The following is a 20,057-nucleotide window of genomic DNA, read 5'->3' on the forward strand; positions in this document are numbered from 1 at the left end:
GCAAGAAGAGATAAGAAAGCCTTCTTCAGCAATCAGTGCAAAGAAATAGAGGAAAACAATAGAATGGGAAAGACTAGAGATCTCTTCAAGAAAATTAGAGATACCAAGGGAACATTTCATGCAAAGATGGGCTCGATAAAGGACAGAAATGGTATGGACCTAACAGAAGCAAAAGATATTAAGAAGAGGCGGCAAGAATACACAGAACTGTACAAAAATATCTTCATGACCCAGATAATCACGATGGTGTGATCACTCATCTAGAGCCAGACATCTTGGAATGTGAAGTCAAGTGGGCCTTAGAAAGCATCACTACGAACAAAGCTAGTGGGGGTGATGGAGTTCCAGTTGAGCTGTTTCAAATCCTGAAAGACGATGCTGTGAAAGTGTTTCACTCAATATGCCAGCAAATTTGGAAAACTCAGCAGTGGCCACAGGACTGGAAAAGGTCAGCTTTCATTCCAATCCCAAAGAAAGGCAATGCCAAACAATTGACCTCAAACGACCGCACAATTGCACTCATCTCACATGCTAGTAAAGTAATGCTCAAAATTCTCCAAGCCAGGCTTCAGCAATACATGAACCGTGAACTTCCTGATGTTCAAGCTGGTTTTAGAAAAGGCAGAGGAACCAGAGATCAAATTGTCAACATCCGCTGGATCACGGAAAAAGCAAGAGAGTTCCAGAAAAACATCTACCTCTGCTTTATTGACCATGCCAAAGCCTTTGTGTGGATCACAATAAACTGTGGAAAATTCTGAGAGAGATGCGAATACCAGACCACCTGACCTGTCTCTTGAGAAATCTGTATGCAGGTCAGGAAGCAACAGTTAGAACCAGACATGGAACAACAGACTGGTTCCATATAGGAAAAGGAGGACGTCAAGGCTATATATTGTCACCCTGCTTATTTAACTTATATGCAGAGTACATCATGAGAAACGCTGGGCTGGAAGAAACACAAGCTGGAATCAAGATTGCCGGGAGCAATATCAATAACCTCAGATATGCAGATGACACCACCCTTATGGCAGAAAGTGAAGAGGAACTCAAAAGCTTCTTGATGATAGTGAAAGAGGAGAGTGAAAAAGTTGGCTTAAAGCTCAACATTCAGAAAACGAAGATCATGGCATCCAGTCCCATCACTTCATGGGAAATAGATGGGAAACAGTGGAAACAGTGTCAGACTTTATTTTGGGGGGCTCCAAAATCACTGCAGATGGTGACTGCAGCCATGAAATTAAAAGATGCTGAGAAGCGTGAGCTCCGTGGGATAGTTCCTCGCAACTTACTCTTCCCTGCATCTTCCTTGTCCCAGAGCGAGACGATTGTCGTTTCCGCGATGAGCTCACAGAAAGGGAACGTGACTCGTTCCAGGCCTCAGAGGCACCAGAATACTTTTAGCTTCAAAAATGACAAGTTTGATAAGAGTGTTCAGACCAAGAAAATTAATGCAAAACTTCATGATGGAGTATGTCAGCGTTGTAAAGAAGTTCTTGAATGGCGTGTAAAATACAGCAAGTACAAACCATTATCAAAGCCCAAAAAATGTGTTAGATGTTTACAAAAGACAGTGAAGGATTCTTATCATATAATGTGCAGACCATGTGCCTGTGAACTTGAAGTCTGTGCCAAGTGTGGAAAGAGAGAAGACGTTGTTATTCCGTTTAATAAAGAACCAGAGAAGACAGAAAATGTTGAAAATAATTTATGTTCCAGCCATAGAAGCTGCAGAAGGAATGAAGAAAATGATGATGATTTAGATTTTGATATTGATTTAGATGACGCAGAAGAAGACGACAAATAGTACAACTATAGTAAAAGTCAGTTTTAAGACATGAAATTCTGACCATCCTTTAAAGAAATTTGTTTTCCCTCTTTATTTTCAGCTGTGCTGGGTCTTTGCTGTTGCTTGGACTTTTCTCTGGTTGCGACGAGTGGGGTCTTTTCCCTAGTGGCCGTGCTCAGGCTTCTCACTGCAGTAGCTTCTCTCTTGGAGCATGAGCTTCCGTAGTTGACGCATGTGGGCCCTAGAGCACAGGCTCAGTAGTTGTGGCTCATGGACTTAGTTGCTCCCCAGCATGTGGGATCTTCCCAGACCAGGGATCACACTCTTGTCTCCTTCACTGGAAAACAGATTCTTCACCACTGAGCCACTAGGGAAGCCCTCGGAACATCTTTGAGAGACATGGTAGTGCTTAGTCACTCAGTCACGTCCAGCTCTTCGCGACCCCAAAGGCCTGTAGCCCGCCAGGCTCCTCTGTCCTTTGATTCTCCAGGCGAGAATACTGGAGTGGATTGCCATTTCCTCCTCCACGGGAATCTTTCTGACCCAGGGAACAAAAATTGGTCTCCTGTATTGCAGGCATATTCTTTACCGTCTGAGACTTTGAGGGTTTAAAAAAATGTGGAATCCTAGTAAGAATATTGGAAAAACCTATAGAAAATACATGGACAGTATGAATTGTGTATGATATTTGAATAATGATAAAACTTTTATCCAGAGGTTTCTTGTAATATATTTTAAAGTAGCATATGCTAGTGTATCTGCCAAAATGAGTATTGGAGTATCATATTGCAGTTTATGAAAATTATTGAGAAGAATACACTATCCAGTATCTAACTAAACAAGATTCAGAATTGATGGCTGTATAAGAACTATCTCATGGAAAAATAAAATGACATTCTTATGTTGCTAGCCTCAAAAACTGGTCTTAAGGAGGTATCTTTTGATAGACTGATCTCAGGTAAATATCCCAAATTTTAAAAAGCCCTCTTGCTTATGCTTGGTTATTACAAAGCAAAAAGTTTATTATTTTTAATAGTAATATTTAACAAATCAATTCAGTCACTCAGTCATGTCCGACTCTTTGCAGCAAACTCTTTGCAGTCTTGTCCGACCCATGGACTGCAGCAAACCAGGCTTCCCTGTCCATCACCAACTGCCAGAGCTTGCTCAAACTCAGATCCATTGAGTCGTTGATGCCATCCAACCATCTCATCTTCAGTTGTCCCCTTCTCCTCCTGCCCTCAATCTTTCCCAGCATCAGGGTCTTTTCCAATAAGTCCATTTTTCGCATCAGGTGGCCAGAGTATTGGAGCTTCAACTTCAGCATCAGTCCTTCCAATAAACATTCAGGACTGATTTCCTTCAAGATGGACTGGTTTGATCTTGCAGTCCAAGGGACTCCCAAGAGTTCTCCAATACCACAGTTCAAAAGCATCAGTTCTTTGGCACTCAGCTTTCTTTATAGTTCAGCTCTCACATCCATACATGACTACTGGAAAAACCATAGCTTTGACTTGATGGACCTTTGTCAGCAAAGTAATGTCTCTGCTTTTTAATATACTGTCTAGGTTGGTCATAGCTTTTCTTCCAAGTAGCAAGCGTATTTTACTTTCATGGCTGCACTCACCATCTGCAGTGATTTTGGAGCCCAAGAAAATAAAGTCTGTCACTGTTTAACAAAGACATAGCAATTTTTCTTTGAAAGTGTTTTTATGTATTTTATTACATTATTTTTACATTTTTTCTCATGAAATTTACATACAGAAAAAATGTATAAAATATATACTTTAATAAATGATTAAAAAGAAAAATCATCCTTCTATTTTGAAAATGCCCAAACCTAAAGAGTAGCAATGTAGTACAATGAACCTTTATATACTTTTCACTTAGATTCACAGTTAACATTTTGCCACACTTTCTTTATATTTGTATAGATATATGTGGATATATTTTTTATTTGCTGACACAGTTGAAAATAAGCGTCAGGCACTGGTTTTGAAGTTTATGTGAACAGACTTATACTATGCCTGTTAGTTTATATCTATCTGTTATTATTATTACGTAGTTTGTGAGACTGATCCATGTTGTTGCGAGAGCTCTAATTTGTTAGTTTTACATTAGTGTTTTTTCTATTGTATTTACATACCACAATTTATCCCCTCTAATAATGAGGGGCATTTGAGTTATTTAAAAATTTTCCTATTAAAAACAATACTGAGTGTTTCGTGGTAAAAAAAAAAAAAAAAAAAGATGCTTACTCCTTGGAAGAAAAGTTATAACCAACCAACTAGAGAGTTGGTGCTCTGCAGTGAAAGATCCCACGTGACACAAGGAAGATCCCTTGTGCAGCAACTAAGACCTGATGCCGCAAAATAAATTAATTTTTTAAAAAGAGATGGGGTGAAATCTTACCAAAAAAATTTTTTTTTCACACAAGGGCATGGCTTGATGGGGCTCCCCTGGTGGTTCAGACAGTAAAGAATCTGCCTGCAATGCGGAAGATCAGGTTCGATCCCTGGGTTGGGAAGATCCCCTTGAAGAAGGGAATGGCAATCCACTCCAGTATTCTTGCCTGGAGAATTCCATGGACAGAGGAGCCTGGCGGGCTACAGTCCATGGGGTTGCAAAGAATCAGACACAACTGAATGAATGATACACATACCCATGGCTCGATTGGATGTCCAGAAATAAAATTACCCCTGGCAGCTTTCTTGTGACAAATGGATCGGATGTGAGTGCAGAGGAAGAAGAGGTTTATGGCCAGCAAAACGGGACAGAGCAGAAGTTTCTTCAGAGAACTGGATCTTGAAGGATGCATTTGACAGGGTAAGAATGGGGAAGTGCACTCTCTGCAGAGGGAACATCCTGTGTAGCAGTTTGTCCTAGGGGAAGGCAGGAGAAAACTCTAAAGTTCAGTGACCCTTGCACCTCTACATGCTCTACAGGCCCAGCACAATCCCTTCAGGCCTCTGCTCAAATGTCACCTTCTTCTAAAAGCCATCCCTAAACTGTCCATTTAAAGAGCCATCCCACCCCCTTTCTCTGCTCGATTTTTCACAAGCACTATCACCGCCTGAAATTGCGCCACACATCTCTACCAGGTCAGCACTGGTCTTGGTTCACATCCCAGCTCCACTCCTTGCCATGTGCCCTTCTTTTGCTTAATCTCTGTTTCTGTAGCTTAATCTCTGTTTGTTACTGATTGGGGACAACGGTACCTCTCTCACAGGGCTTTGTGAAATAGATGAATTAGGGTGTGTACGAATGTTCTCACATAATCTGCATTCCGCCTTCTCCCAAAGCCTCTCAATTACCTATTAACATACCGTTTGCTCTAGCGATTTGCTCTAACAATGTGTTCCTCCTTGTTATTAATAGTCCATCTTTCCCCGTCAAAGCAGAAGCTCCACTTTGTCTCCCACTGTATCGCCAGTGCTTAGAACAGTGTCCAGGGCAAAGTGAGCACCGAACAAGAAAGATGAAAGAATAAAAATGGCAGCCTGGCTTGCAGGGCTAGCGCTTCATCCTGCCTTCACTGTTGCTATGGTGACCTTGAGCCTGCCAGACGATTCGCAGCTTCAGTAACTGTTTTTATCCGGCTCACCCATTGGCCACCGGTGTCTCCGCTGTAACAGCCAGAAAACTACAACTCCCGGCAAGCTGAGCGCCTCCAGCCCCTACCGCTAAGCGTGAGCGCCCGCGCAGTAGAATCTGCAGCCCGGAGTTTTACTAGATCGGTGTCGGGGCCAGGGCGCTGGGTCGGACGCGAGCAGAAGAATGGGGAAGGGGGGGCAGGGGGACGCTTTGCTCGCTGAGCATTTTGGGGCCCCCTAGTTTCTTCTGGCTCTCTCGGGTCTAAAGGGTCTGGGTCTCAGAACATCTCACCATGAGGTGGGTGGAGAGACTGCTCCGGTTTCCATAGTGATGAGCCTGGCTAGGTGCGCGGAGGGTTGCTGCGGGGCACTGCGGATAGAGAGAGAGAGAGAGAGAGAGAGAGAGAGATCAGAGACCGGCGTTGCCATGGCAACCCTGGGGCAGACGAGGATCGGGGTGAGATGAAGGGATTTAAGGGTTGTCATGGGAAAAAATAAAATAACAGCCCGAGGAACTAACTGAGATGCTCGGAGGAACGGAGAGTGTGATGGGGAATCGGGTGTGAAATTGGGGGCGTTATGAGATGCTAAGGGGGGGAGGGTGGGAGTGTTTTAGCGAATTCATATGTAAAAAGAACAGGAACGAGAATAGGGTTGTTTGTGCGGTTGTTACAGGATTCTTATAGAGACGAGTGGAGGCTTGTAGGGAGCACTGGAATGTTTGGGGTTGGGGGGGGAGGTTACAGGAAGAGTTTGATGTTGAGATGTAATCAGAAGTTGTATGGGCTTCAACTGGTGGCTCAAACAATGAAGAATCTGCCTGCAGTGCAGGAGGCCCGGGTTGGATCCCCTTCCCGAGTCGGGAAGATCCCCTGGGGAAGAGAATGGCTACCCACCCCAGTATTCTTGCCTGGAGAATTCCATGGACAGAGGAGCCTGGCAGGCGACAGTCCATGGGATCACAAGAGTTCGACACGACTGAGCGGCTCCCACTGTACAGCTATGTTGTCCAGTATCCTAGCAGGTACCCGCCTGTGGCTAACTTACAGAGAAATATAATTAAAAATTCGGTTCTTCAGCCACACTCACTCCATTGCAAATACTGTTTTGGATACTGATGATGTAGAACATTTCCATTATCAAAGAAAGTTCTGTTGACTGGCGCTGATATACAGGGTGAATTGGGATGTTAAAGGCAACTGGAGTTTCCTGACTCCTAACTGTCCGGACATATCTCTTATCACTTGCCTCACCTACAGCTGGCTCCATCCCTTTGCAAAAACAGAACCAGCTTAATTCATTGTTTGCCCCTTCCAGTCCCTTTACCTGGATTGCTCATCCAACTCTTTGCCTTTCAGGCCTCCCAGGAGAGGATGCCCTGGACAGCCCTATTTAAAGTAGCCACCACCCTCTTCCCACTACCAGCAACTATCCCATCTCCCTGTATTATTTCTTGCAGAAACTTTATCAGAATCTTAAAAAAGTATATTGTTCATCTTTTATCTTTTAATTGCTCATCTTCCCCACTAGGGGGAGGTCTTGTGCTGTTTACCATGAAAAATTCCAGTGCCCAGAAGAGTGCCTGGCACAGAGGGGACACTCTATAAATTTTGTCGATTAAACGAATGGAGGCGATTCAGAATTTGAGAGCTGTGGTATTACAGGGGAGATTAGGAGTGTTAGAGTCATAGTAGAGTTGGGGGACACAGAAGAGGAACTGATACCAGGAATTCAAGTGATAGGGAATTGGGACATAAGTGTTACATTAGAAAACGAATGTGCTCCAATTAAAAAGTAAAAGTAAAAAACTTTTAAAAGAAAATGTACGAATAAAGCAAACAAACAAAAAGACACACAAATGTGGGGGTGGTAGAGGAGGACTTGGCGTGTTTCGTGGAACTCATTGCTATTTGCAGGATTATCAAATGCCCAGTGCCTCAGTCTCCTCATCTGTAAAATGGAAATAATAGTAGTATCCATCTGATAAGTTTGAAGAATAACTAAGGAATAATACATGCAATATGTTTGGAAGACTGCCTGTCATCATCAAAATTATTACTGAAGTTAAAGCAGGAGTTAGTATACACAGGGTCCTGCCCCCTTGCCCCACCCACAAGCTTGGTCTCATGAACCTGGGAAGAACCCTAGGGTTCCAAAAATATGGTTTGAAACCCAGTCTGCTGAAGAAAGCCATTTGAGACTGTGGGCCTGTGCTCTTTGTAGTAAAGGGTGGCAGTAACTCTTCTCTGTGTAGATAGTACAGAACTCTCTTCACAGTTGGCCTTCTTCCCTCATCAAAATCTTATGCCTGCCCCCATGCCAGTATTTAATTAGCCCTCTACTACATTGTGCCAAGTGGTTTACCTACAAGATCACCCCTAACACTAAAGGAGGTGGCTATTGTGACGGTTCTCCAGCTGGGAAAATTAAATCAGAGAGGTTCCGTGACTTTCCTAAGGACACACAGCAGAGAGGAGGGTAGTTCCCCGTTCAACTTCCGCCCCTGCACTTTCAGTGGCTCTCATTTTAGCAAAGAATGTCTGAATGGAGTCATACACAGCAGGCCACCAATACGGCTGTTACGCAGTTGTTGAGGCTCCTTCTATGTGAGCCTCAGTTTCTTCATGTGGAAAATGGGGCTAATAGTAACGCACCAAGGCTGTTTTGAAAAATGAGAATGCTGTGCTTATATTTAGCAGATGTTAAGCACATCAGAAGAAGAAGATTTGGAGAAGGAAATGACAACCCACTCCAGTGTTCTTGCCTGGAGAATCCCAGGGACGGGGGAGCCTGGTGAGCTGCCGTCTATGGGGTCGCACAGAGTCGGACACGACTGAAGCGACTTAGCAGCAGCAGCAAGCACATCAGTAATTGGTTATTACTATATATCTGCCCTCCCCGCTTCTTTTTGAGAGATTGAAGCAGTGGTTTGAAGTTAAGTGGAGATATAGTTAAGTTACAGAGGGAGAGAAAAACCCCTTGTCAACCTCCTGATAAAAACCAGCCACTGTCCCAGAAATGCACTACGCATGCGCATTCGGGGGGGGGGGATGGGCTGCTGCCTCCATTCCTATTGTGGATGCGGACTCCTGTGAATCCGCAATATACCTGAACCTAAAGGTGAGGCGACGAAATTTGGGAAGATACGGGTCGAATCTGAAAGGCACTGGGGGAGCCAGAGCTCCACTCAGTCCTAGTTGAAGGGACTCCCTTTATACTTCGCACCCCGCCCCGCTCGGGTAATGGTCTCGCCCGATTCCCGTTCTCTTCCACCACTCCAGGACATACCAAGTTTCCAGCAGAGGGGTGGGGTAGTAGACAGAGACCATTTAGCAGACGAGACCCTCGTCTCCGAGGTCAAGAAAAAATGGCGGGAGGGGGGAAAGAGGGTCCATACGGAGGAGGAGCGGGGGAGGCCTTCAGGAGAATGTGTCAAGGGGGCGGGGCCTGGAAGACCTTTGTCAAAAAAAAGCAGGCGGGGCCTCTGGATGGGCGAGTTTATTGGGTGCGAAGGTGGGAGTTGGAGTGGGCGAGTTCATTGTGTGTCCGAATGAGGGGGATGAATGGTTGGGAGAGACCATTGTTTGGAGAAATTTGGGCAATGTTTGGGAGTGACCTCTGCGTGTATGAATGGGGACGGTCAGGGTGAATGGATGCGCAGGTAACAGGTTTGAATTGTGCTTTGAGGGAGTTGAATTCTGACAGAGAACAGAGGCTCTGAGATGTAGGTGAACAACAGGTGCAAACGCCCCATTGACGGAAGAGTCAAGGACCTACTTGCAGAAGGAGGGTCTGCCTGTTGGAATGTAAGGTCCGCGGGCAAACATATCGAGAGTGATGCTGGAGAGGATGCAGGGGACGTATCAGAGGGGCCTGGACCGCCAGGCTGAGGGGCCTGACGCCATCCCGCGGTACTACGGAGCCATGGGCGGGTTGTGAGCCGGAGAGGGGCAACATCAGCTCTGGGTGTAGAAAGACCTGCCTGGGGCCGTGTGCGAGATGGACTGGAGAGGAGAGACTGGAGGCAGGGAGGCCCGGGAGGAGGCTGGCCGAGGACACCGGTTTCAGGGCTGTGGCGAGGGAGAGAGTACAGTGTGTAGTTGGTGGCAGAGGCCATGGGAATGTCTGCCATTGTTCCGAGGAGGGTCTTGGAGAGAGATGGCCTTCCTTGCCGCCCCCCCTCCCCAGGGTAGATGAGAACTCTGAGTTCTCCCTTTCAACACCAGCGGCCTGGAGAAAACCCTCCCTGTCACCTCCCTTCTTTCTTCCTCAGTCCCCTTTGCCTCCTCACCACTAGGAGTTGACCTGTAGCAGCCCTGCCTCACCCTCACTTCAGCATCCAGAGCCCAAGAGCTGATCAGGGACAGACTCCACCTCATGAAGCCGGGAGATGGAGAAGTGGATCCCGGAGAACCCCCGGACTGTCTGGGGTTCGATCCATCTCACCTGAGGACACACCCTGAGGATGCTGAGGACCCAGAAGAAGAGGTGAGACCCCACCCCCCCACCCCCCAGGGTCTCAGTCTGCATAGAGGTTCAAGCAGCTGTGAGTTTGATCCCCAGGTCTATCACCTCCTGGCTTGATGAGAAGGAAAGGTCTCCAGGAGAAGTGACATTTGACCAAAGACCCGATCAAGGTGAGGGAGGGGAAGAGGGTTCCAGGCACCAACTCCCTTGAGGAGGCTTTGGGTGTGGCCAGAGCCTAGTGAGCCTAGGGGAGACAGCGAGAGATGGGGTCAAAGGGGGAACGCAGGCGGGTCGTGCAGGGCCTCCTGGGTCTTGGTGAGGACTCGGGCTCTTTGAATTAGAGCGGAGCCAGGAGAGGGCACTGAGCGGAGAACCGACGTGAGCTCACGTAGGTGTTAACAGGCGCCCTCTGGCGGCCGCGTGGGGAACAGACCTGGGGATTGGGGTCTGAGGCAGGGAACCCAGAGAGCAAACAATTGCAGTAACCCGGGCAAGAGATGGGGCTTCCCTGGTGGCACCAGGTGGTAAAGAACCCGCCTGCGAGTGCAGAAGACAGAAGAGACGCGAGTTCGATCCCTGGGTAGGGAAGATCCCTTGGAGGAGGGCACGGCAACCCACTCCAGTATTCTTGCCAGGAGAATACCATGGACAGAGAAGCCTGGCGGGCTACGGTCCATAGCGTCACAAAGAGTCGGACACGACTGAGCACGCCGCACGGGCAAGAGATGATTGGGCTCATAAGAGGGTACTGTCTGTGGAGGTGGTGAGATGTGGTCCGATTCTGGATGTATTTTCAAGTTGGCGCCAACAGGCTTAATAAGGGATTAGATGAAGGTGTGTGAGAAAGAGGTGGCAGGTTTTTGCCCCGAGCACTTGGAAGGAAAGAAGCTGCCTTTTCCTCAGATGAAGGCATCAGAAGGGGCAGCAATGGAGTGACAGGATTTCAATCATAACCCATTCGATCCGCATCACCGCCGCTCCAGGAGGGAGGTCCCGTTATCTGCCCATTTTGCAGATGAGACAGCTGCAGTTTCAAGCCACGGTCATGCCTAGGCAGCGGTGGAATCGGGGGCGGGGTGGGCGGCGGATGACCCGAGGACTGTGCCCTCTCTCCACTTCTCCCAGGCGCCCGGAGGAGCCGAGGCGGAGGCGGGGACCCTGGTGCAGCTCATCGACGAGCACGGGGCGTACTCGACCGCGCGCCTGGTGCCCGACGGTTCCGCGGAGGAGCGCTCTGAGAAGAGGGGGCCAGGCTTGCTCCGCGCCGGCTCTGAGGGCTGGGAGGGGCTGGCGCGGCCCAGGCGATTCAGCTGCGCCGCCTGCGGGAAGGCCTTCAAGCGCGCGTGGGAGCTGCTGAGCCACGAGGTGGTGCACACGGCCGCCCGGCCCTTCCGCTGTGGCCTGTGCGCGGCCGCCTTCAAACGCCCCTCGGACTGCAAGAGTCACAGGCTGGTGCACAGCGACGAGCGGCCGCACGGCTGCGACGCCTGCGGCAAACGCTTCAAGCGAGCCAGCAACCTACAGGTACGGTCCGCGGGCCTGGGCCAAAAGAGGCGGGGCCTGAATAAACGGGGTAGGGCTGAACCGGGGGCGTGTCCAGGTGTGGGCGGGGCCTTGTGAAGGGGCGGGGTCTGCGGGAAAGGGGCGGGGCAGGGCGTTGAACCAGATGTTCAAACTTCAGCTGCTCAGTCGCGTCTGACTCTGCGACTCCATGGACTGCAGCACGCCAGGCTTCCCTGCCCTTCATTATCTTCCAGAGTTTGCTCAAACTTACGTCCATTGAGTCCAGGGACCCTGAAATTCTTTGCACAAGGAGCCCTAAGGCTGCTTCCAGGGCTCTCTCCAGATCCACCATCCCCAGGGTGCACTTTGCCCCCTCTAGCAGGCATAACCCTCTAGCCTGGAAGGGAGTCAGGGAGGCTTGGGCATCTGGGCAGGGCTGTCCATCTGTGGGTGCAATATCCCCTGAGGCCTGGGAATCTGACCAGCTGACCTGGGCCACCAAGTTCTAGTGTGCAATTCTGAGGATTCCAAAAATTGTGAATTCGAAGCTAGGCTTGTAGATCATGGTGAAGGTCTATTTGTTAAGGAGAAGGAAGAACTTATTTTATTTGATAGTTTGATTTGTAGTTTTAAAAAATGCCTAAACAATTGGTATGTGTACCTTCGTGGGCTTCCCTGATGGCTCAGTGGTAAAGAATTCACCTGCCAAACAGGAGGCACGAGTTCAATTGGGTTGGGAAGAGCCCCTGGAGAAGGGAATGGCAACCCACTCCAGTATGCTTGCCTGGGAAATCCCATGGATAGAGGAGCGTGCGGGCTACAGTCCATGGGGTCGCAAAAGAGTCGGGCATGACTCAGCGGCTAAACCACAACAAATATGTACTTTCACCTAGTCTGTTTCCCGGAGACCTACGAGGAGTAGGGGTGAATCTGTCTGGAGAGGAGTGTCGTGCAGAGATGCGTGCCCTCACTCCCTCTGCTGTCCCTGTCCCCAGGAGCATCGCCGCATCCACACGGGCGAGCGTCCCTTCCCCTGCCAGTCCTGCCCGAAGCGCTTCAAGACCCACTACGAGCTGCACCGCCACGAGCCACTGCACGCTCCCTCGCGGCCCTTCCCCTGCCCGGACTGCGGCAAGGCCTTCGCAGCAGGGCCGGCCCTGCTTCTCCACCGGCGGCAGCACTGCGTGGACAAGCCGCACGCGTGCGGGGTGTGCGGTAAGCGCTTCACCCACAGTCACAGCCTGCGGGTGCACGAGCGCGTGCACACGGGCGATCGGCCCTTTGTGTGCCCGCTGTGCGCCAAGGCCTTCAAGCAGTCCAACGCGCTGGCCTCTCACCACCGCGTGCATTCGGGGGAGCGGCCCTACAAGTGCACCACGTGCGGCAAGGCTTTCAAGCAATCGTCCTACCTGGCCATCCACCGGCGCACGCACACGGGCGAGCGGCCCTACCCCTGCGACGCCTGCGGCAAAGCCTTCTCCAGGCCCTCGCTGCTCCTACAGCATCGCCGGGTACACAGCCCCATGCGCCCCCACGCCTGTCGCTTCTGCCCCAAGCACTTCAAGGACCTGAACTACCGCGCAGTCCACGAGAGGCTGCACACGGGAGACACGCCCTACAAGGGTGGTCTCTGTGGCAACGGCTTCGCACATCCCAGCAACCTGCTGCAGCATCAGAGTGTGCATCCGGATGGATGAGGGTGGGGGCTGGGGCCGCGAGGAGGCCAACGAGGGCTCCGTGTCCCCAGAGCTGGAATGGGAGGGAACCCAGTCCAGTGGACGCCCAGTTTCAGACAGCGCCGTCCAATAGCATCTCTCCAGAAACACTCTGCATCTAGGCCGTCCAGTATCTTAGTGACCAGGCCCCTGTGATTCCTTGGAGCGTTTGAAACATGGTTAGTGCCCCTGTGGAAGTGATTTTTTTGGGAGGGGTGTAACTTTTTAGTTTGCAGTTCTTTAAGACTCACGAGAAGTTGCAAAAATTAGCACAGAGCTTTCCCATGTACCCTTCACCCAGCTCCCCGCCATGGATACCTCTTAGCCTTCCTGGCACCATGTGCCTGCATGCATGCTCAGTCCTGTCCGATTCTTTGCGACCTCCTGGACTGTAGCCCGCCAGGCTCCTTTGTCCATAGGGTGTCCCAGGCAAGAATACTGAGTGGGTTTCCATTTTCTTCCCCAGGGGATCTTCCTGACCCAGAGGTTGAACCTGCATCTCCTGCACTGGCAGACGGGGTTTTTGTTTTTACCACTGAGCCACCTGGGAAGCCCCAGCATACTGCCAATAACCAGGAAATTGACTCTGATAAGATTCTGTTAACTCAGGTACAGATCTTATTCAGAGTTCGCCAAAACATAAGTGACTATTTAAGCTCACTGAATTTAAATCAATTTCCATTTAAATAGCCACCGGTGTCTAGTTGCTGGCATCGTGGACAGTGCAAGTCTAAGGCCTGAAGGCATGAGGGATGCCGGGCAGTGGCTGTGGCATTTGAAGAATTGCTGTGCATGCCCATGTGAGCCACATAATATTCTTGAGAAGGACTTTGCAGAGGACCTTTAACAAAGCCTTTTTTTTTTTTTTTTCCCTTTCAAAGCCAAGAGGAAAGTTTGTAAATCTCATTCCAGGGCAGAAAGTACACACATTGAAACCCAACACACTGCTATTATGTGGTGTAAATGTACATGGTAATAAATTTGATCAAATCACAGCTGCTCCCAGGTGTAGCCTGTTAGGTGGCCCTTTGGCTGTTTCGGCTTTCCTTATAACTAAAACATCAGTGTGGTAATGAGGTTCTGTGGTCACCTTGTGTCTTCCCGTGCATAAAAAAGCGCTGAATTAATTCCTTCACTTGGAATATCTGGTTTTCCTTGATTAACAATAATCATTTGATGTTCTGACTACCTGCCCTTTGTTGCAAAACCTCTATATGACCTGTGTCGTCCCCTTGCCTCCTCAGAGCAGTTCTCTCAGGGTCATTTGAGATGCTGCCTCCCAGGCTTGACATCCTGAGAATTCCCACCAAATAAAACACAACTGTCAACTTTTAGGTGGTGACTATTTTTTTCTTAAGTCGACAATGCAATTGTCTATATACTACTGTGCCGTAAGAGATCTATAATACTCTTCACACAAATAATACATTAAAAACCAGACAGTAAAAATAAAGAAAACATTTTTAATCTTAGAGAACCTTGAAAAGTACAGTAGTGCAGTACAGCAGCTGGCATACAGGGGCTGGCACCGAGTGAACAGGAGAGAAGAATCACTAACCGGAGGAGAGAGACGTGGTGGGGGATGGCAGAGCTGAAGGGTCATCAGCAATAGGAGACAGAGGGCAAGCCACAAATTCACCCACTCCTGATGTTGATGGCACAGATTCTGGTTCCTTGCTGGATTCAGTTTTTATCTAGTCCCATGAAAAAACAATCCAGTGATGTCTGGTTCGTAGCTCTTTTTTTTTTTTTTCTCTCTCCTCATAGATAACACAGCAGTACTGGATTGCATTCTGAATGGCTGCTGCAACCTCCCTGTACCATTTTCCGTTCAGATCCTGTGCTTCAAAACACAAACAGTGCCTCCTGGAATGAAGAAAATCCCCTTGCCCTGTCCTGCATCGTGAATCTCTTCGGTTCTTCAGTGAGTTCTTCTTCCTCTTGTCTCTCGTGGTCCTTTCTCCGGGCTTTTGATTCCATCAGGTCTTCATCAGTTTCATTAGTAAGCTCCTCGTTGCACACCAGAGAGGTCAATGCAGTCATCCTCTTGTAGATCTGGCTTGAAATAAAGGTACGGTACCACAGAACTCTCCGTGGTACTGTCCAGTAAAGGATGCAGAACACAACCACTTATAGAGAATGCGTGGAGGGGACAACGTACTCCAGCTACGTTAACTAACTTATGTGGTTGGACATGATTGCAAACAACGTCCACATCTTTGAGCGTTCACAGCCTGCAGGCTTCATATGTAGGCGACTTACTGAATTCCCAGAGTTGAGTGATTTAGCAGCCACATTTTCAATAGAGCAAAACCAAGCAGATAAAGTTAGTTTTAATCACATTGTATAACGTATTTTAACTCAAAATATTGTAAACAAGTAGTCAGTATGGAAATTATTAATTTCATATTGATGTGCTCTTTTTCATTATAAGACTTCCAATCTGTATGTATTTTTTCACGGAGAACTTGTCTCAATTCATACTCAGGCCCATTTCAGAGTTCAAGAGCCACACAGCACTTTTTTTTCTTCCTTCTGTAAATTATAGAGACTCTTTGGTTGTCACGGGAAGTTGTGGATATGAGACCATCTATTGAATATCTTTCAGGAAAAGATGATTCTCAGCTTGGAGAGGGAAGAAGTCAGTCTGGAAGTAATCTTACTGTTTTTCAGCAGCACAAAAGGGCAGATGGTTGGATAGCAGGATGAAAATATCCCAGTAATTCTCTTCAGTCTTGAATTTTTCTCAGGTTTATGAAACAAATAGAAGACAATGAAGTTGTTTGAGCAATGGAAGAAAACAAAGCAACTTACCAGCAAAAGAATCGTGTGGGTGGCTTTGATTTCAGGAGATGACTGAGGAGAGAGGCTGGGGCTGTGAATGTGCTGGGCCCTTTGGTGGTGTTTGTAGAGGAGATTCACGGTGTAGAGACTGGACCACACCATGAGGATCACAAAGAGGAGATCTCGAATTATTACGACACTTCCAAATGCAACCCAATGATTCTGTCTCAAGTGATTCGTTTGGCAGTGTAGTGTCGAATACTCCAAACCAACAATCGTGACATTGTGATTGGCTTCTACAGTTTCAATGATGTAGCTATAGATGAGCATGTTGGTGATCCAGAAAAAAAGGAAAGAGGAGTAAATGCAGATAGAGAGTTTAGATCTAAGCCACGCCCACCTCGAATGAACAGGACTGATGGTGATGGCTTGGTACCCGCTCAGGAGAGCAGTGGTACAGATGGAAAGACCCCGGGTAACTCTATATATGTACAAAGTGGCCTTACAACCAACATCATCCAGAAAATGTTTTATTCCGAAGGATGACACAATGTCTGGTATCAACTTGAACAAGATGGTCAAAGCATTGACCGAGGTCAGATGTATACAGATCAAATCTATGGGTTTTTTCAGATGATTTTTATCTAAGAAGATATACACACAAAGCATGAAAAGCAGTGAGTTCCCCATGAACCCAATACTAATGTGAAATACGAAGAAAAGTCCCCAAATCACTTCACGTGGAAACATTATGAGACTGATGTTTTATACACTATAATGGGGTCAACCAGGTTTAAAATAAAATCAATTATATTGTGAAGTTATGCATAATGGAGGCTGTGAAAGGGTATATGGATTGACAGTTCAGCGTCAAGGTAAGGGGTAGGAATGTTTAACTCTTCTGTATTTCAGGCCAAGATGTGTCACTTCCAGACCCTCAATTCCAGGAATTCTTGAGAATCTCTGATATAGAATCAGGTTTCTAAAAAAGGGAGAATTCACAAATAATATTAGAATTTTAGAAGTTGACAAATATTGGAAAAATAACACGATACGACAGTTATCGAGCCAACTCACTGGAAAAGACCCTGACGCTGAGAAGGATTGAAAGCCAAAGGAGGAGAGGGTGACAGAGGAAGAGATGGTTGGATGGCATCACCGACTCGATGGACATGAGTGTGAGCAAGCTCTGGGAGGTGCTGAAGGACAGGAAAGCCTGACGTGCTGCAGTCCAGGAGGTCTCAAAAAGTCCAATGTGACTTAGCAACTGAACAACACCACCACCATTATCTATGCCAATAAATTTGGAAATTTAGGAGACTGGGGGACAAAGCTCCAGAAGACTTTAACTTACCCCCCCAAATATATTGACATAATAGAAAGACATAAGTATATAAAGTTCCTCATGATAACACTGATCAGTAGGAAAAATTCATCCAGAAGCTATATCAAAGAATGTTTCGATGTTGAAGTGTGCCAAACACAGCAGATATAAATAACATCTAGGAACCACTGCTAAGGAGAGAATAACAGAATATTCCATCAATCATATTATGGGCTTAACATAACTTTGGAAGCAAAAAAATGACAAAGTATGACAAAGACAATGCCAACTCTATTTCATAAGCAAAAACATTTTTAAAAATTTACAGAATAACTGTAACATTATGTTTACAGTGCATAAAAACATCAAGCACTTAACCAAAGGTTTATCTGAACATAAAAGATAAGCCGAACAGTTGAAACTTCATCTGCATGATTGCCCAGCTGCTAAGTCGCTTCAGTCTTGTCCAACCCCATAGATGGCAGCCCACTAGGCTCCCCCGTCCCTGGGATTCTCCAGGCAAGAACACTGGAGTGGGTTGCCATTTCCTTCTCCAATGATTACCCAAACTAGTAGGCTAAAAGAACAAAAGTAGATGATCGCTTTAATATATGCAGAAGACCATATGATAAAATTTAGGATATTCAACATATATTTATGATAGAAATATTTAGGTATCAACAATGGAAAGGAATACTCTTACCCTGGCGAAAGCATCAACAATGAGAAGACTCCTAATTCAGGTTACACATGAAAAGCTTTACATTTGAGATCGGCACTAAGTAAAAATATTTTCTCTCACTCCTTCTAGTCCTCATTTTTTCAGATTTCATGGCCTTTACTGTAAAGAAAGAAAGTGAAGAAGGAAGACTTTTTGTCATTGACAGTATATAAATTCAAAGAAGGAAACCAATAGAATCATTGGTTGAATTATTAGACTATTTAAGAAGGATTTTCAGGATTACTGAACGCAAGTCAGTAAAAAAATTTTTTTTTTGATTTCTATGTGCTAGCATAAAAATAGTTTTTAAGTGCAATTTAAAGTGCTATTAATATAGCATAAAATCTGTTAAATCTAGGAGTTGATGTATGATTAGAAATATGTAAAACCTCTAAGAGAAAACAATGGTATATATCTATGTGTGATTAAAGCATTTTAATTGAAAATGATGTAAAATAATTTGAGATAAATGGCATTATCCATAAAAATACAATAGCAAAAGGTATTATCTATTAAAAATAAAATCTTAACATAGAAAAACAAAAGTGAGACATACTGATGACTGGGAAAGGAATGAAGTGAAACTAAGAGGCCAATTTGATCACATGTGAATTTATAACAACTAAATATAGAGAAGAGGCTTCCCCCTTGGTTCAGTAAAGAACCTGTCTGCAAATGCAGGAGACATGGAAGATGTGGGTTCGATCCCTGGGTTTGGGAAGATCTCCTGGAGGAAGGAAACGGCAACCCACTCCAGTATTCTTGCCTGGAGAATTCCAGGGACGGAGGAGTCTGGCGGGCTCCAGTCCAAGTGGTCTCATAGAGTTGGACACAACTGAGTGACAAAGCACAACCCAATTGCAGAGAATAAAGAAGAGACAAAAGGAAACATAAATAAAGCGTGATATTAGCTGATACATGGACCATGTGGAATTTTCAAATAGTTGCTAATAATACACTGAAAGTCAAAATACAATAAAGAAAATGTGATACGGTTTTAAATGGAAATAAAAAGAGGGACAGTGAAACAGTATTGGAGAGCTATAAGTGATACTAATGAGTAAAAGAAACGAAAGAATGCAGGAAGCAAAGCAATAGAAAAGAGAACGGGGGCAATATTAGGAGAAAGAAGATAAAACACACTTCTATTGAACAGAAAATTAACTGAAGGTTTAGTCTGAAAAAAATGGCAGACTCCATAAGGAAGTTTTGGATGGGGAAAGGGAACACTGGAAAGGTCTCCATACCACTGTCCCTTTCTTGAGGCTGAGAGTCTCAGATCCTTAAGGAAAGCAGTCAGATTCCCCAAGAAGGCGGAAGCATCTTGGACAGGCTGGGTCTGACCCACAAAGAGTGTATATGGGAGACCAAGTAGCAGGGCTTCTCCTCCCAACGGATCCCCTTATCACCTGCCGTCTCCAGCACCGTGGTTGCTGGGGTCATCCTGACGCACCCAGAGGGGCAGCAAATTGCTCTCCCAGATGCAAAGTGATTCTCATCGTAAACTTATTAGGTTTATTGACGAGGAGGCAAAGGCACCATCTGGGATGTACATTTTCCCAGTAGATCTACCTGATGAACTTCAGAATCGAGAGACGTGATCAAAGCCAGTTTTCACTTCGCTGATGGAAATTCCCCCAGGACTTGTTAAACTCTAACCTCAGAGCAGCTCCTCGAAATCACAGTTCACTTTCCCTCTTTAGCCTTTTACACCTCTTGCTTTTTTAAAAAAAAATTAATTAATTGATTTTAACTGAAGTCTAATTAATTTACAATACTGTAGTGTTTTTTTGCCATACATTGACATAAATCAGCTATGGGTGTACGTGTGTTCCCCATCCTGAACCCCCCTCCCACCTCCCTCCCCATCCCATCCTTCTGGGTCATCCCACTGCACCAGCCCTGAGCACCCTGCCTCATACATCGAACCTGGACTGGCGATCTATTTCACATATGATAATATACATGTTTCAATGCTATTCTCTCAAATCATCCCATCCTCGCCTTCTCCCACAGAGTCCCAAAGTCTGTTCTTTACATCTGTGTCTCTTTTGCTGTCTCATATATAGGGTCATCGTTACCATCTTTCTAAAGTCCACATATATTATGCCTCCTGCTTTTATTGTTAACTTTCCCCGCAGCTTTGTTGAGATAGAGTTGA

At 46.5% G+C, this 20,057-nt stretch overlaps 2 protein-coding genes across 4 annotated transcripts; both read left to right on the forward strand.

Annotated features, from left to right (window-relative positions):
- Positions 1-1,252: 1,252 nt before the first annotated feature.
- LOC114117829 (uncharacterized protein C9orf85 homolog) lies at positions 1,253-3,508 on the forward strand. The gene has a single exon (XM_042231394.2). The coding sequence runs from the start codon at positions 1,343-1,345 to the stop codon at positions 1,805-1,807; it is 465 nt and encodes a 154-aa protein (XP_042087328.1). The 5' UTR covers positions 1,253-1,342; the 3' UTR covers positions 1,808-3,508.
- A 4,926-nt stretch (positions 3,509-8,434) lies between these two features.
- On the forward strand, positions 8,435-14,401 carry LOC101104423 (zinc finger protein 501-like). Of its 3 annotated transcripts, none has more exons than XM_042232255.2 (4): positions 8,435-8,502; positions 9,656-9,870; positions 10,975-11,373; positions 12,348-14,401. In XM_042232255.2, the coding sequence occupies exons 2-4, from the start codon at positions 9,760-9,762 to the stop codon at positions 13,047-13,049; spliced, it is 1,212 nt and encodes a 403-aa protein (XP_042088189.1). In that variant the 5' UTR covers positions 8,435-8,502; positions 9,656-9,759; the 3' UTR covers positions 13,050-14,401. The 3 variants fall into 3 exon arrangements, with proteins under 3 accessions (XP_042088189.1, XP_042088190.1, XP_042088191.1); XM_042232256.2 differs by having other exon boundaries at positions 9,680-9,870; XM_042232257.2 differs by lacking the exon at positions 8,435-8,502 and adding an exon at positions 8,920-9,043 and having other exon boundaries at positions 9,680-9,870.
- Positions 14,402-20,057: the final 5,656 nt, after the last annotated feature.

Source organism: Ovis aries, chromosome 14, assembly GCF_016772045.2.
Source record: "Ovis aries strain OAR_USU_Benz2616 breed Rambouillet chromosome 14, ARS-UI_Ramb_v3.0, whole genome shotgun sequence".
In the NCBI taxonomy this organism is placed as follows: Eukaryota; Metazoa; Chordata; class Mammalia; order Artiodactyla; family Bovidae; genus Ovis; species Ovis aries.